Source organism: Alligator sinensis, unplaced genomic scaffold, assembly GCF_000455745.1.
Source record: "Alligator sinensis unplaced genomic scaffold, ASM45574v1 scaffold1030_1, whole genome shotgun sequence".
Classification (NCBI taxonomy): Eukaryota; Metazoa; Chordata; order Crocodylia; family Alligatoridae; genus Alligator; species Alligator sinensis.
The window spans coordinates 17982-34851 of NW_005842592.1; the positions used below are offsets into that span (position 1 = coordinate 17982).

At 44.4% G+C, this 16870-nt stretch overlaps 1 protein-coding gene across 1 annotated transcript in view; it reads left to right on the forward strand.

The window, feature by feature from the left end:
• The window catches only part of LOC102380198 (tetraspanin-15-like), a 115004-nt gene that overhangs the window by 11798 nt on the left and 86336 nt on the right, over window positions 1-16870 (forward strand). Inside the window, exon 3 of the mRNA XM_006032901.3 lies at window positions 8067-8162. Coding sequence (XP_006032963.2) covers window positions 8067-8162 — 96 coding nt within the window. The remainder of the gene's footprint in view (window positions 1-8066; window positions 8163-16870) is intronic.

Sequence of the window (16870 nt, forward strand, 5' to 3'; positions counted from 1 at the left end):
GAGATGGAGGCCAGGGCTGCTCATTGCCATGCAACTGTTTTACAACGTTGGGAGTGGTCATAATGTGTTTCTGCTGGTTACAGCTCAGCTCTGGCTTGTTAGCTTTTGCACTCAGTGGTGTCTGGCTTTGTGGGGCTGTGCAAGGTACAGCGTAGCAAGGAAGCAGGGCATTCACCTTGACTCCAAAAATGAGTTGCTGGTGATGGTTCCTAGCCCATTCCTTAGCAGAGATCATCCTCTGCCTTTGGCATCAGATTCTGTTGAGAGGCGAAGGACAGCATGTGTCACAGGGAATGAGCTCCCTTCTCAGCTGTGCTGTGCTTATCTGTGCTATAAATAAATACCAAGGACCTCAGTCTCCAGGGCTGCCTAGCTAATATTGTTCACCAGCTCTGACTTCATTTTGAAGAGCGTGGGGAGACAGAGAGAGAGACAGACTTCTATCTGCTAGGCATCACCGAGGCTCCTTGTTTCTCTGGCAGCTTTATGTCATACTATTAATATCTAAGATAGGCTAATATGGAGATTCCTTTTATTTATTTGTTTTTAACTTGCCATATACCAAGTATTGGCAATACATTTCTGCAGAGATAGGACCCTTTTGTTACTGTCTGTTCTATTACTATATATGGTACCAGGTTGTTTGTGTGTTAACATTGTGTGTCTACTGCTATATTTTCATGAACAGCTGCATTGCCCTGACCTATGAACGCTTACCGAGATGAAGACTAGTATCTTCTATGTGCTCTGTGTTTCAATTTGTGGACCATCATTGCTCTTGCCTCATGAGCAATGGAAGGGAATGATTAGAGGAACAGAGAAAAAGTTGCAAAATTCTTTTGGAATGAAATTGCAACCTTTCAGTTAAGCATGCAGATTGGATGCAACCGTTAGTGTGTAAGTGATGCCTTAATTTAAATTTAATGGGGGATACTAACATTTAATTAAAATCAAGCCATTGGTGAGACAGAACACAGATTTGACAAGCAATGAATCTACTTGACCGAAAATTGCCACACTACACAAATCTGCATTTGGTTGTTTATTAGACTTGTAAAGAACAGGGTTTTTAATTGGATTTACTATTAACAAGCTAAGAAGAGAAAATCAGAAATAAATTATCTAGTGGGAAAAAAAAGCACCAGGCACTTAATTATGCCAGTTGACATGTAAATGTGCTCATGGAATTGCAGATGATATAAGTTAGGTAGCTGCCTCTGTTGTTTTGTATCAAGCGACATGGAGAGTTTGTGCTGCTGGAATTGAATTATGTAGCTGTTAGCTATTTAACCACTGTCTTAAAGTCTAGATTTAATTACAAGCACTTGTAAATAGATTATTTTGCTTTCTGGGGAGTAAGAATCTTTCATCTGGGGAATATGTTCTTTCTCGAGTACCCACACTATAAAATTTTCTGATGCTGGTATGCTTGGTAAAGGTCACAGATGGCATTAGTCAGGAGAATGCATATCAGCTGGGATTGCTTTATCACATTAAAGGAGCAATTGTCTAATCTGTTGGTACAGTATGTTTATAAGAGCTCTTGAAGGTTGTTGGTGTGCTACCTGTGTGAAATCTTGTCACCTGTGTACGAGTTGTAATGCAGGCACAAGCAATAACAGCAGACCATGCTCCATGCTCTGGACGTGTCGGTGTTTTGGGACAAATGAGAGAGAGCTGGTAGGTCATTAGGTTTATTATATGCAGTGTATGGTTGTCAAAGGCACTTATAGTCCCAGCCTGAACTGATGTGTGCTTGCTATGGCAATTTTGATCGGCTTTAGACTTCTGAAGGTTTTTGTGGGTGAGATCTTTTTTTGATAACTTTAACGTCCTTATCTGAATACTGCAGCACCAGGACAGACATGAACTCAGGAGAGAAGAAAAAGTATTCTTGAGTTCTGAGGCTGACAAAGACCAAAATCTTTCAGGTTTCTTTTTAAAAAAAAGAGTTCAAACCAAATCTTCAAACTTATGGGCCTAACCCAGCCCCTAGTCAGCTTTAGGATAAGAATGAATCCAGACCTGAAATGTATAGGCCAGACTAAGCCATAGAAATAGAGAATCAAATTCTCTTTTCCCTACCAGAAACCACGTGCTTAATTCAAACTGCCCTAAACTGAATCCAAGAATTGACACACGTGACCATGAGCCATCTCATAGCCTTAAGGGCTGGACCGGGATATAGAAAACATCAGCGTGGCAATGCCAACTGCTTTGATTTAGCTGCATGAGTGTCCTAGGTTCTGTATTAACACTCTCAGTAGCCACATTTGTGTTCCCTTTGTTGATATTCTGCAAGACCCAGTAACCCTCTGCACAGGCATCCTCAGGATGTACTTCACAGTCCCCCCGCCCCGGGAAGACAAGTGCCAAAGATGTAAATCCCCTTATATCTGTGTAGCTAGTGAGGGCACAGCCTATGCACATGGAGCTGTTCTAAAAATGGTCTTGATCATCCCAGGAAGACATCCAGGAGAGCCTTGGATTATACACAGCACAAGCATGTTAGAAGCAACTCATTAAAACAGTAGGGGCAAAGGTGTCAGCTACGGCAAACCTACAGCTTATTCTTGTTTGTCTTCAAACTAACGATGGTCATCAAAAGAGGGGGGGGCAGAAAATGAGATAGCTGGGCATGTTGTTCAAAGGTGTGGAAAAGAGCAGAATTAACATTTTAATAAACTTCTGCATGAGTAGTTTCTTAAAGGCCCTCTCCACCAGTCTTGCTTTCTTTTTCCCTTCTCAGCAGGCTCTGTTTCCTATGGTGACATATCTTAGTTCACTCCTCTCACATCTTCCTTTTCAAATTTCTCTGGCATCCTTCTTCCCTATTCCCCAGCTCACCCAACCTCTGTAATTTTCATGTCAGAATCAATCCTGCAAGAATGATCCTCACCCCACCCCCCGAAGAAACAGCCCAAATCCTCTTCTCGTAATTAATATTTCTGAGTGTTTGTGCTTGCCAGTTTCTTGTCAGAAGTCAAACCACAAAATGACTCGGGGAGTAGTGCCTCTTGTCTGGCATTAGAGACTGTGCTTTGAGCAAGCTAATAAGCTTTCCAAACATCTGTAAGATGCATTTTATATTCAATTACTGCTTAATTTGAAGTGTCCAGCATGTCAGAGTAACCTCAATGAAACCCGCTCTAGGAATTACTGGAAGAGTCCTCAACTGGCTACTACTTTCTCCCTTAACATAACTTTGGGCACAATTAAATTACTGAAAGTGCTGGTTAAAGATTGAAACATAGTGCTAATGCTCCAAAGGGGCCTCCTCTTCCCTTTGTAGCTCTGGCAGTATTTTGCCAGATGCCAGGCCTGATGCCAGTGGGACTTGTACAGTATGGCTCTGTGCAGGTCCAGAGACGGGGGTGGGGAGAAAAAGGGGTTGGGGAACAGGTACAGGCTGCAGATAAAGCTCGGCATTTTTATGAGTTTTCACCTCAGACTTATCTTTTTTCTGCCCCTGATGTAACAGTTCTTTTCCACCTCTAAAGACACAGCCTGACTGAGGGGGTGTGGGGAGGTTAGTGATATGATACCCAGTAGGGCTGTGCAAAGCTTCGGTCCCTGACTCGATTCGGCGGAGATTCGGCCTGATTTGGTGGCTGAATCTCCAAATCCAAATTGAATCATGAGATCCTTTAATCTCTCTGAATTGAATCAGAGCTCTCTGAATCAATTTGGAGAGATTCAGAAAGATTCAGCAATTTGGACAGCTTTAAATGTTTTTTCTGTATACTTCAAGATAACAGGTGGCTCATGAATGCTGCAATGGTGGGGTGGATGCAGCATCCCACAGAAGCATGGGGGCCTCAAAGCATTTCTGACCCACTTCTGGGTCTTCCCCCGTGCCCCCCCCGGGCTCAGTGACTGGTGCCTCTTGGGTCTGGGGGGCACCCGGGGTCCTGCCGCAGCTGATTGCAGAGACAGAGGAAGATGGGGGCCCCCCCCAATGAGTTCCCAGGTGGATCCAGAAGTGGATCGAAAGTACTTCTGGTCCACTTCCAGGTTCACCACTGAGCACGTGGTGGGGTGGGCCCTGCGCTCCTGTGGGATGCACCATCTGCCCCAGCATTGCAGCGGTCACGAGCCACGCCTGGTACCTCAAGGTACGTAGAAAAAACATTTAAAGCCGTGTCTATGGCCGAATCTCTGATTCTCCAAATCGGCATCGAATCTTCAGGTTCAGATTCGGCCGAATCGAATCAGAGACAGTAATCTGAATCAACGAATCGAATCACTGTCCCCGATTCAGGCCAAATCTGAATCAAATAGGGCCCGCTTCGCACACCCCTAATACCCAGTCATAAATTATATGTCCAAGCAGTTTTACTTTAATGCACCAAAAAGACTTTTAAAAAATGTCAGGAAATCCCACTCGTGCAAACAGACACGCAGTTGCAATGCCTGAAAGGGCAAATATCATGGCATGTACATGCACCCCTTAATACTAAATGTATGAGGGAAAACCTAAAGAACTATCGACTTTTTTTTCCCCTGTGGGCTTCACCCACAGGACTTAGCCACTTCTGTTTTAATGAAGAGAGACTAGGCAGGTAAATTATTTCAGTGCCCCAGTCTACAACAGAAGTGGCATATAAAAGACCTACAGTTATACTTAGTTTTGGCAGTGGGGCTAGGTGGTCTTGGCGGTACCTGGTGGTCTTCCCCCTGTGAGATGGCAAAAGGGATCTTGTGTATTGGCTGACAGAGAAAGAGTTAACATGCTTAAGGAAGAAACCACAGCTGAATGCCCCTCAGTGAGCATGGAGGAACTGGGTCAGCTATCTGGAGTTAAGCAGTTTGCTTCTACCACAAGGAAGGCTGGGTTCTGGGGAGAGGTATTGCCATTTGGAAAAGCTTTTGCTTTTCTTTGATGAACTCAGACTCCTGCTGCAGAAAGCTGCCTTCAATAAATTGTGTGTTTATTTAATGGTCAATTCCATTCGGAAAGCAGGAGAGCAGGACTCTTAGCATCTTTCCTCAGGCAAATGGTGCAAGTGGACCAGGAGAGGACTTTCCCCAGGATAGCTAAGAGACTCCAGTCTCCTCTTTCATGGGTGCCATTCAAGAATGGCAAGCTCACATGAAAAATTTTGGCAGAGACCAAAAATTAACCAGAGATTAGCTTTTCTTCAGCTGCTCTTTCCTTTTCTGACCCTCATCTGGAAGGGCTATAGCTCTGCTGCTCCGAGAGGTATGTTGTTAGGGGAAAAAAACCTGCAGGATGAGTGGGTACAAACTTCCCAAGATATCTTAAGTTCTGATTCAGTTCTGCTGACTACCAGAGGAGATTATATTAGATGTGATCTTTTTTGTTAACGTTATTTGCTGGTGAGGTGTTGGGATGTTACATAATATCATCGTGTCCTACCTGGAAAAAAAAATCTAAAGCATTTTTTAGACAAATCTGTAATCTCCTCAGGCAGTGCTGTGAGTTGGAAGGGAGACTGGCTCTCTCACATACCTTTCCTTTTATGAACTCTTGCAAACTCACAGCTCTTTGTTTTCAGGACTTTTTAGTAAACTGTTTTGTTCCCTGGGACGGCTTCCTCACTCTTCTCTATTCTTTAGCCCCATTGCTTGTTTGTTTGCATCCCCTTCACTCCCTTCCCCAATTAGTTGAGTCATGCTGAAGCGCCAGGTTGCTAGCCCTAGAAGGTGCCACCCTCTATGTATCTGTGAAACAGCTGTCACACCACGCTGTTAGTCATTATCAGGGCTTCCTCCTCTCCTTTGCCAATGGGTCTCTTGTATGGGGTCTTTGGCCCATCCAGGCTTGGCAGCCTTGGCAGAAAAAGCAAAGGGCAGGCAGGGGGCTACAGATGCCATTCTAGCCAGTTGAGTACTTGAGTTTTACCTCCCATGAAAAGCTGCAGTTCAAGCAGGATGCATCCCTGGAGACTGCGGGGCATTACTGAACAGGTCCAATCCTGATGGAAGAATGCTGCTAATCTAACTGAGTATAGAATTGCATGCCTAATACCAAAAAGATGTAGGAAGAGAGGAGCTTTTTGAATGTTACACTCTGCCCACTAAAGATTTTTTGCTAACACGAAGCATAGGAAGAAATGCTGGAGGTCTCTGCCACAAGCCCAGCCCTCTTCCCATTCCAGGAATCCATTTAGTTTGAAAAACAAGAGCATAGAAATAATTAGATTCTGGGCTGTTTGTTCTGAGTAGATAATCTGGGATCTGCAGTGCAGATGGCTACCTGTCTGCTTGGTGTATGGAGCCCCAAAAAACCCACCATCTCTAATAAACAGAACCTCTTCTTGGGCATATGTTTTCAAAGAGAAGCTCTGTGAGCGGTTGAACCAATTCACTTACAGCACTCAGAAGCAGTTACCTGATAACTGTTTCTTTCTCAGAAGTGGGATGCCACCTCTCACCCTACACGTTGTACCATAGAGGTCCTTACTGCTTGATTTAAAGAAAGTCCTTTGAAACACAAACAGGAAAATATGAACAATAAAATCAATCTAAGAAGATGAGAAAGGGGCTTGCAGGGTTGGGGGAATCTGATCTGGTACAACTAAGCATAAGCAAAAGGACAATTCTCAGGTCCCCTGAAGTTAGGGCTGGCTGTGGCTAAAATAGTCTGTTCTGTGGATGGATTTCTAAGACTGACACAAACTACAATGCTTTTGGCTTCCTCAATCAATACCTACATGCATCTTGGTAATAGAATATGAGGCAGGTGGATAAAGTTTTTTGATTTACTAGAATCTGTGCTTATATAGAGAATGAAGGCTTTGTGGCTTTTTTGAAGAACCAGGTGATGCTGCCTGGAGTTGTGCACTTCTACAGATCTCAGAAATCCCATTCCTCACAGTAAATTCTGGTAGTTTCACACCTTTTGAAGGAAAAAAAAAGAGTAAAGGAAAAAGGAGCACATGCCCCAAGGCCATTGAGAGTCAGTGGAATTTGGACCTTGGTTTATTCAGGCACATTGAAATGCCAGCCCCAGGATAAGATTGTCAAAAGTCATTTTTGGAGAATGGGACTCAAAGGTATAAACATGCTCCGGGGTGGGGTAGTGCTTTAATTAGAGAAGCTCCTAGAGCCACTCTAACTAAAGCGCCATGAAGCATCTCATGTATCAGCATCCCTGCACTTCAAAATGAGGGCAGGGCCACTTTGTCTAAAGCTCACTGAATGAGATGCAGGAGGCTGCTGGAACACGGTAATTGGAATTACAGCATATCGGAGCAGCCTTCCTGCTCTTGTATAGGCACCCTAAAAGTCCCATTGCCTTAGGGGAGGGTTGAAAGTCTTACTTCTCATCTTCTGTAACCCTGTAAAACAAAATGAGTATGCAGTATTTAAGAAACGCTGATTAGAGAGGGACATGCGAGTTTTGTGGCCCATCTAGATGTCTGTGCTAGAGGAGTGTGTCATAACCTTCTAGCATCTGAGTTAATAGCATGTATTGCGGGTGAATTCAAAATGATAGCTTCTCAAGTTACCGAAGTGAGCTGCTGCCTTGTAAAGTTCAGCTTGTTTGAAAGATCAGGATTAAGAGAACAACATAAGAGCAAGAACACCGTCTTCTAGAGCAGACGTGGCTTGGGGCTATAAAAGGGTTGGATCGTCCTGTTGGGTAAAACACCCCAGGGCTAGGGTAGCTATTGACCTAGGCACCCTTGCCTGTGCAGATGTAGCGGTGGACTAGGAGTGGGAGTCAGTGTGCTGAGAAGCAAATTCATTTGCCTTCTAGTTTTTGAGGGTTTGACTTTGTTTTCAACCTTTCTTCCCAACAATGATGAGAAGCTTTAATCTTCTTAAGTGAAAGATGAGAGTTTCAAGTAATCTCCAGTCCTTGGTAATTGGAACATTGAGACACACACCATATATTGAGACTCCAAATAAAATTGCCAAGTGACAATGCTGCAGAATATATAAGGTCAAACCCTTTGACAGTGATGCAGTAAGATAGAGGTCATTTGCTGTAATAAAAATCATCTGTATAACCTAATATATATCTTTTTTATCTTGCTATCTTTTTTCAAGCATCTTCTCACAGTGTGACATAGAGTTTCTCTTTCTTATTTTCCCAGATGAATACTGTCTTCCATTCCAACATCCAAGAGGGAATTAGACACTATTATGATGACCTGGACTTCAAGAACATTTTGGATTTTGTACAAGAGAAGGTTAGATTCATTGTGATTTGGGTTTACTTTTTAAAAAAAAAACCAAAGTCTTAGAATGCTGTATTTGGATTTAGCACAATAATTTGGTCTCAGTGATAGTTCAAGAGCAGCTACCTGGGTTTCATTAAAAAGTCACAAAATAATCAATAAGGGGAGGAGATATTAATTGAAGAAAAAGTTATTGATTTCCCACTCTCCTCCAACCCCAAGAACTGTCTCAAGACTATTAAACTGCAATTTCTGTGAACAAGAGAGAATTAAAATGTGGTTAACCTCTGTGCCTCATTCAAGCTGCAGTGGTTAGTTAGGATATAAGAAAATTTCCTGTCTTCTGGATTTCTTTTCTGTTTCCAGGGATGTCTCCTTTGGTCATTTCTTGTACTGCTTTCAATCCATTTTACTGTTTTGTGGTATGTCAGATCATTCCTACACAACCTTTTAAAGCTGGGAATTATTCTGTTTAAACACCACTTTTGAGTCTAAACAGTCTTTATTTTCTTGTGAAATATGTTGCACCTAATTTACTTGATCAAGGGTTTTTATAGGGAGGGTTTGCATGTGTGTGTGCCTGTGTGTGTATGCTCTGAGAGATTGCCTGGTTTTGAAGGTGTGTTTTGTTTCCAAGTGGATACGCTCTGCTAACTCCTCAGTGTTGTTTCATTTTTATCAGCTAAAATAGCTTTTCTAAAAAAAAAGGGATCTGTTCTTTTCACTCAGCTTTGTGGCTGTGGAAGCTAATGTTCAGAAACAAAGTCATGTATGACAAACCTATTTAAAAGCTGAAGTGGGCACCACAGGTAAAACTTTTCAAAACTGTAGTGACTTAATAACCCAAATCTTTTACCTCATTTAAACATTCCAGCCTGCTTTTTTAGTAATGACCAAATTGAAGTGACAGCAAGCATGTGGACACATTAGGACACTTGGGACAGAGTACAGGCCAGGGACTAAGAGACCCCGATTCTGTTCTTTGCTCTTCCACTAGCCCTACCTGGCAACTTTGGGCAAATCATTTCTTTCTGTGTCTCCATTTTCCCCTCTGTGAAATGCAGAGGTTGGTACTGAGTTTCTTTGTAAAGCCCTTCCAAATCTACTGATGCAAGGGTCCTGTGTACATGTGGTGTAGTAACAGACTTTGCAAGTGCAACATTACACTTTCCTTCTCAGTGGACTTCAGTTAGAATAGCTTAATTGCCCCATATTTCTTGGTTTGAATCCCACTTTGAATAGAACCTAAGCCTTTGTAGTCTATTTGTGTCATTGCCAATCCCTTGCAGTTGAGCATGATTGTTTTCCATGTGTAACTTGGGTACACCCAAAAGTGTGCCCTATCCTCAATTGGATGGGATGGGATGGGATGGGATGGGATGGGTAGGCAGGAGGGGGTGCTGTGAGAGGGATGCCGGAATTTAGGGCGGATCCCTTTTTCCTCTTTAGAGTTAGCCCAGGCCCAAAGTTTTTAACTATATACAATTTATTTAGTTGCAAACATTTATATATATATATAACTCTTTAAAATAGATACAGGTACAGGTATAGATACAAATATACGTATAACGGTCTGTAGCAAGAGGAAGTCTGCCCCAGGGAGGTTATTCAGGTAAGTACCTGTACCCCAGACCCAGAAGAGGGGTGGATCCTGGGACAGTCAATTCAGCAAGTCTGTACCACAAGTGGGTTAACTAATAGAGACATCCTTACAGAGCCCATTATACAGAATTAATACACCCAACTATTTATAAGACCAACAATGGCAATAGATACCAACTATGAAGCATAACTGTACCAGATATTAGACGCATCCTATCTGGGTTCCAACCACTTGGTCCCTCAAAGGGTCCACCAGACCCTCCCCAGTGTGTATTTGGGGTCTCCTCCCCTCCTACCCTGGGGAGTGGAGGGTTTGTGGGACCTTCCCCCCTGCCCACTCCTTCTAGGGTCCCTTGCCTGGGGGCACCTCCCCTGTGGGACCTGGGTTCCCAGTAACTCACAGTCCTTCCACTCAGGCTATTGATCTGGCCTCTGGGTCCCCGCACCGTCTCAGGCCACCTGGAGCCATCAGCCTTGAGCTGGGGACCCTTCCCTCTGGACCCTGTGCCCTGCACTGGGCACCCTGGGAGCTCCTACAGGAGCCAAGCCTTCCCTGGCTCTGGTTCCCCGGCCTCACGCCAGGGGTCTTTTTCCTTCCCAGGAACTGCTCTGGGCACCGGGACTCTTTTAGTTCAATGTTGCACCACACTGTGGGTCTCTGACTATCCGGCCTAAAACCGGGGAGGGCTAACTTGAGCAGCTTCGAGCTGCTCTTGGGGTCGACTCTCCTTGCGCCAACCTGTGCACCATGTGGGGCCTGAGCAGCCTCAAGCTGCTCCCAGGGCCGGCCCCCTGTGCACTGGAGCACCAGATGTCTGACTTGTGTATGAGTTAAATAGCCCATACAATGCTCAGAAACTAAATATTTTAGGTCATTTTCCACAATAAGAGGGATATAGTTTTTGGTGTCACACAGGGACATAAATAATTCTGCCTACATCGCTAGTCTCACAGAACCAAACTTGCAAGGTGGTATCTACCTTATGGAAAAGAAAGACTTCATTTTACATGCCATATAGTTTGTGCTGTGTGTTTTACACCTGCTACTCAGGCTTTAAATTGAATTAAAATATACTTTCATATTCCCTGTCAAGCAGCCTGTGTCTTTTAACTGTTCTACCCACACATAACTCCCCAGGCTCCTAATCTTAATCAAAGCCTCTCTCTTCAGGTACAGAAACAAGCCAAATGAACTGAATAAACCATAAAATGATATGCTTTGTCATAAACACAAAGTCTCAATTATGTGCAAGTTAAAATCTTGAGTCTAAAGACAGGTTGTTTTATGCTGTAAACTGTACTTTTCTCGCCTGGTGTTTTAGGTGATGTTCCGCTGAAGAAGTGTATTTTAAATGCACAGTGATGAAACACTGCAGTCACAAACTTTGGATCTTAGCAGAATGTGCATCTTTTATGGTCTAGTTTGATTGCCAAAATCCTCTCTATACTCAATTAATCTCCTAGCTTTTGAGTGCCAGATTGCTTAAGACAATTTTTGATTTAATTCTACAGGGGAAGGGGGGAAAAAAAAGACCGCAACTGGAATGGAGATTTGTCCTGTCTGAATTTGTAGTTGGGTCATTCTTGTCCGATTTTGCTGTCTTCCTCTGCCATTTCTTTTGGCTAAGGGATTCTCTGTTGTGAATTTTTGTGGAGCATTGCTGTGTGTGTCTCCTATGATGTGGATGCATTTCAGTAATAGGAAAGTTAAATGTCTGGGATTGCTTTGGGTGGGAGTGGATAAGCGTGTGGCCCGTTGTTAGAATATTTTCTGAGTCTAGATACAGTGGCTGCTACTTAAAAAGCATCTGCTTGCTGTTTCCATACCAAAGAGTAACTTAATGTACCTGGGACAGGATGAATTGCTTGAACATTAACTCCATGAATAAATATTAAATTCTAACAGGGTGGCCTCTGTCATAGGCAGACTTGTCACGTAGCTGTCAGTTGCAAATGTTGTTGAGTCTGTAGCATGAGCACCCTAGCATGAGTTTAGATGCTATGCAGAATTTGTGTCCAGTTTCCAGTTTAACAGAAAATCTAGCTAATTACTATGGTTTGAAAGATAAAAACCATGTGTATGTAGCAAGAAATATTATATTGAGTAGGGCATGAGTTTCTGTACCTAGGAGGCTGATGAAGTGAAGTTCATAGGCCCGGCTGTGAAAAGTAAATTCCCTTTCAGGATCAGGCCTGAGAGACTGGAGACAGAGTGGCTTTTTGGTGAGGAATGTGCCCCCGCAGGTAGTTGGGTTTTGTTGCCTTTGATAGATTCTGGTGAGCAGTTTGTTGGGGTACTGGAGATAGTTGGCAGATTTTGTGTGTTGAGCTGTAGGAAGTTGGCTTCTGGTGACGAGGTTAGCTTAGTAAGGTTCAGTGCTTATTTAAATTTACAAACCACTTTTCAGAGTCAGGCCTATGAACTGCGCTTCATCAACCTCCTAGGTAGTAGGTACCGAAACTCGTGGACTCAGCATAGACTTTGGAACTCTGACACACTGCAGCGTGCCGGACTCTGACTCCCCCGGTACCTCTGCACTTTTACCTGTGCTGCTACATCCCTCTTCCCACCCCACCCCAGCCTGTCCCTCACCCCTTGATGCCTCCATTTCCATTTTCACTGACTGGCTTTCTTGCCTGTATTGCATGCCAGGCCAGCCTCTGGCTTCTTTACTATTCCTTCCATCCAGGACCAGCACACACACAGACCAAATGCAGGTGCTTCCTCAGCCTGACAAAGGATTTTTCAACCCAAAAGCTTGTTAAGATATATTTCTCTAACTATTCAGGGTTTTTTTAATAATAAATATATAGACAGAAAAACACAACATAACCCATCAGACACCACAAGTAACACATCATTTATATATCCAAAACAAAATCTCTGTTACTTCCATTCAATTCTTTTATAAATATTCTTATTTCAGTAACCATAAGCCGCTTAGCTCCTTTGGACAATCAAGGAAAACCCCTCTCTATAAAATCAGAACACAAACCTTCACTGTCCCAGCTTTCTCTAACTATTCAGTTGGTCTACTAAAAGATACCAGATTGACCTAAAGGACTTCGGTTGCCAGTGCCACGTCCCTAGACCAACCCCCCTAGCACCTATCCCCGGTCAGCTGACCGGAAGGACACAGGGCCCTGGGCAGTAGGCACATCTATACCCCAGGGCTGGGGCTGGCAGGGAGAGTTCTCTGGCAGTTGCTGGAGAAGAAACTCCTGCAGAAAACACACACACACACACACACACACACACACACACACACACACACACACACACACACACACACACCACACACACACACACACACACACACACACACACACACACACACACACACACACACACAGAGTGAGGGCGTGCCTTAACACGCATGCTGGAGAAGAAGCTCCTGCAGGAGAGGAGAGGAGAGAAGAGCTCTGTCACAGTTTGGCTGCCTGAGATGCTGCTGGTACTACCGTGCTAGTGCTGCTCGCTAGGACTGTGCGAAGCTTCGGGTGGTGATTTGGGCAGTCCCCAGTGGCTGCAGCAGGACAATGATTCAAATCACCGAATTTAATCACTGTCCCCCGAATCGGCTGAATCTGAAGCGAATACTAGCCACTTTGCACAAGCCTATTGCTCATCCACTAACTTATTTTGTACCTGTTGTCATTTAAAATGGTGGACCGGACTGAGGCTGTAGGAGGAGACCTCACTGGGGAACACTACCGTGTCATGTAGATGCCCCAGCACCAGTGAGGAGGGCACGCCTTAACACAGACACAGTCACCCATGTCACAAGTTTTGCCTGTCAGCAGCCTGAGGTGCAGTTTCCCAGAAACCCCAGTGCCTATCTCCTTGAAAGCTGACAGACTTCGTGGCCTCAGAACTCAGTTTCCATCTGAATAAGGCAAGAAATGTCAAAGTTATAGGCAGTTTCATACTTCCCCATTATAGCCTATGGGCAAAACGTTGAAACAGAGTCGAAAGAGTGAAACAGTTTCGACGAAACGAAACAGTGGTTTCAAAATTAAATGACATTCAAAACAAAACACTGTCCCGTCGAAACGGTGAAATGGAAGTTGAAACAGAACGGTGTTCTGTTCGCGCAGCCTTAATAGTTACCTACAGTGAACTATCCCAAGACTCCCACTCTGCAGGAGCTTTTTCCCTTCTTTGGGTACTCAGTCTCCTTTTTCAAGGGAGGGTGATACTTTACCAACCAAAAGGCAATGGTCACCTTGGCACCGGTCATCTGCTGCGTTGGGTCCTATATTTGTGTCACTGGGGAGCCTTGCTCCACCCAGATAGACACACACAAAAAATCAACATCTTCTCAGAGTTTCATACATATCTTACAATGACCCAAGTTTTCTTAATGGACATAACCATGACACACACACAACACCCATATCAGGCAGCCCAACACATACCTCACAGATGCTTCCACTCACTCCAAACTCACTTGTGCAGCAGGCACACACCCAGCCTCGGGTGCAAGCCCTTCTTATAGGTCCTAATCATGCCACCTCTGCGAATCACTCTCTTGGCCAATCATTTTATCTGAGGTGCTGCCAGTCTCTTATCAGTCATCAGTTGTCCCAGTCATACCTTTGATCACCTTAGCTCAGATATCGCATATATTGTACATGTTCACTAGGTTTTTGGCCTGAACACTTAGTCATGGACATAGACTAAACTGCGCATGCTCAGGTGTCAAAACTAGGTCATTGCCTCACCATAGGTGAGGAGTTCATCTTCTCTGGAACCTTGTAATTCTTTTAACTTAAAGAGCAAGTGTGGCACTATGTTGACTTCTACTCCAATGACTTAACTTCTACGTAAAACTCCAAAACTTTTACATAGAAGTTAAGTAACTGGAGTAAGACTACTAAACAGGCCAGGGGATGCACCGCCTTGCAACCTAAAGTAGATGAGGCTTTCTTCAGACAACTAGCAGAAGTTTCCTGATCACAGACCCTGATTCTCATGGGGGATTTCAATCACCCTGACACCTGCTGGGCGGTGCACAGACAATGCAGGAAGTTTTTGGAGAGTATTGGAAACAACTTTGTGATGCAAGTGTTGGAGATGCCAACTAGAGACGATGCTCTTCTGTTGCTCGCAAACAGGGAAGAATTGGTGGGGGATGTGGAAGTGGATGGCAAGTTGGGCAGCAGTGACCATGAGATGACTGAGTTCAGGATCCTTATGAAAAGAAAGAGAGCAGCAGAGTATGGACTCCCTCAGGGAACTGATGGGAAAGATCCCCTGGGAGGCCAGTCTGAATGGGGAAAGGAGTCCAGGACAGCTGGTTGTATTTTAAAGAAACCTCACTGAGGGTTCATGAACAAACCATCCCAATGCGTAGGAAGAATAACAAATATGGCATGCTTGGCTTAGCAGAGAGCTCTTCAGTGAGATTAAACACAAAAAAGAAGCTTACAAGAAGTGGAAGGTTGGATAATGACTAGGGAAAGGTATAAGAGCATTGCTCAGGCATGCAGAGATGAATTCAAGAAGGCCAAAGTGCAACTGGAATTGCAGCTAGCAAGACATATGAAACATATGTAACATATGTAACAAGAAGGGTTTCTACAAGTAAGTTAGGGACAGTGTGGGTCCCTTATTGAATGGGGGAGACAAACCTAGTGACAGATAATGAGGAAAAGGCTGAAGTGCTCAATGCCTTTTTTACCTCACTCTTCACAGGCAAGGCCAGCTCCCAGACTACTGCACTGGGCAGCACAATTGGTGAAGGAGGTGAGCAGCCCTCAGTGGTGAAAGAACAGGTACTGACTATTTAGAAAAGCTGGATATGTGCAAGTCCGGTGAAGGAGGTGAGCAGCCCTCAGTGGTGAAAGAACAGGTACTGACTATTTAGAAAAGCTGGATATGTGCAAGTCCTTGGGGCTGGATGCAGTGCATCCAAGTGTGCTGACAAGGTTGGCTGATATGATTGCAGAGCTGCTGACCATTATCTTTGAAAAACTGTGGAAACTGGGGAGGTCCCAGACAACTGGAAAAGGGAAAATATAGAGCTGATCTTTAGGAAAGGGAAAAAGGAAGATCCAGGGAACTACAGGCCAGTCAGCTTCACCTCAGTCCCTGGAAGAATCATGGAGCAGATCCTCAAGGAATCCATTTCTAAGCACTTGGAGGAAAAGAAAGTGATCAGGAACAGTTAGCATGGATTCACCTAGGGCAAGTCATGCCTGGCTAACCTGACTGCTTTTCATGATGAGATAACTGGCTCTGCAGATGTGGGGAAAGCAGTGGGCATGATATACCTTGACTTTAGCATGGCTTTTGTTATGGTCTCCCACAGCATTCTTGCAAGCAAGCTGAGGAAGTATGAGTTGGATGAATGACTGTAAGATGGATAGAAAGCTGGCTGGATTGTCAGGTTCAATGGGTAGTGATCAATGGCTTAAGGTCTAGTCGGCAGCTGGCATCAAGTGGAGTACCCCAGGGGTCAGTCTTAAGGCTAGTTTTGTTTATTATTTTCATCGATCTGGAAGATGGGATGGAGTGCACCCTCAGCAAGTTCACAGATGATACCAAGCTGGGGGGTGTAGTAGATACACTGGAGGGTAGAGCTAGGATTCAGAGTGACCTAGAATAATTGGAGGATTGGGCCAAAAGAAATCTTATGATGTTCAACAAGGACAAGTGGATGGAGAAGGATTCACCTCCAAGGAGGAATATTCTGCACTGGTCCAGTCCTGCGGGGAGCAAACCAGGAAAGCCAAGGCTGCAACTGAACTCCAACTAGCTTCGAGCATCAAGGACAATAAAAAGTCCTTTTTCAGATATGTGGGGAGCCAGAGGAAAAGCAGGGGCAACATTGGACCCCTGATAAACCAGATGGGACATCTGACAACTGATGCCCAGGAAAAAGCCAACTTATTAAATGGGTACTTTGCGTCGGTCTTTCACCAGTTCCATGGGACGCCCCTGCCCATTACAGGACAGGGCGGCCCAGGGTGAGGGAGATTCCTTACCTTCCATCAATGCTGACCTCATGAAGGAACACCTTGCGAGGCTGGATACCTTCAAGTCAGCCAGCCCTGACAGTTTACACCCCAGGGTACTCAAGGAGCTGGCTAGCATCATAGCTCAGCCCCTGGCA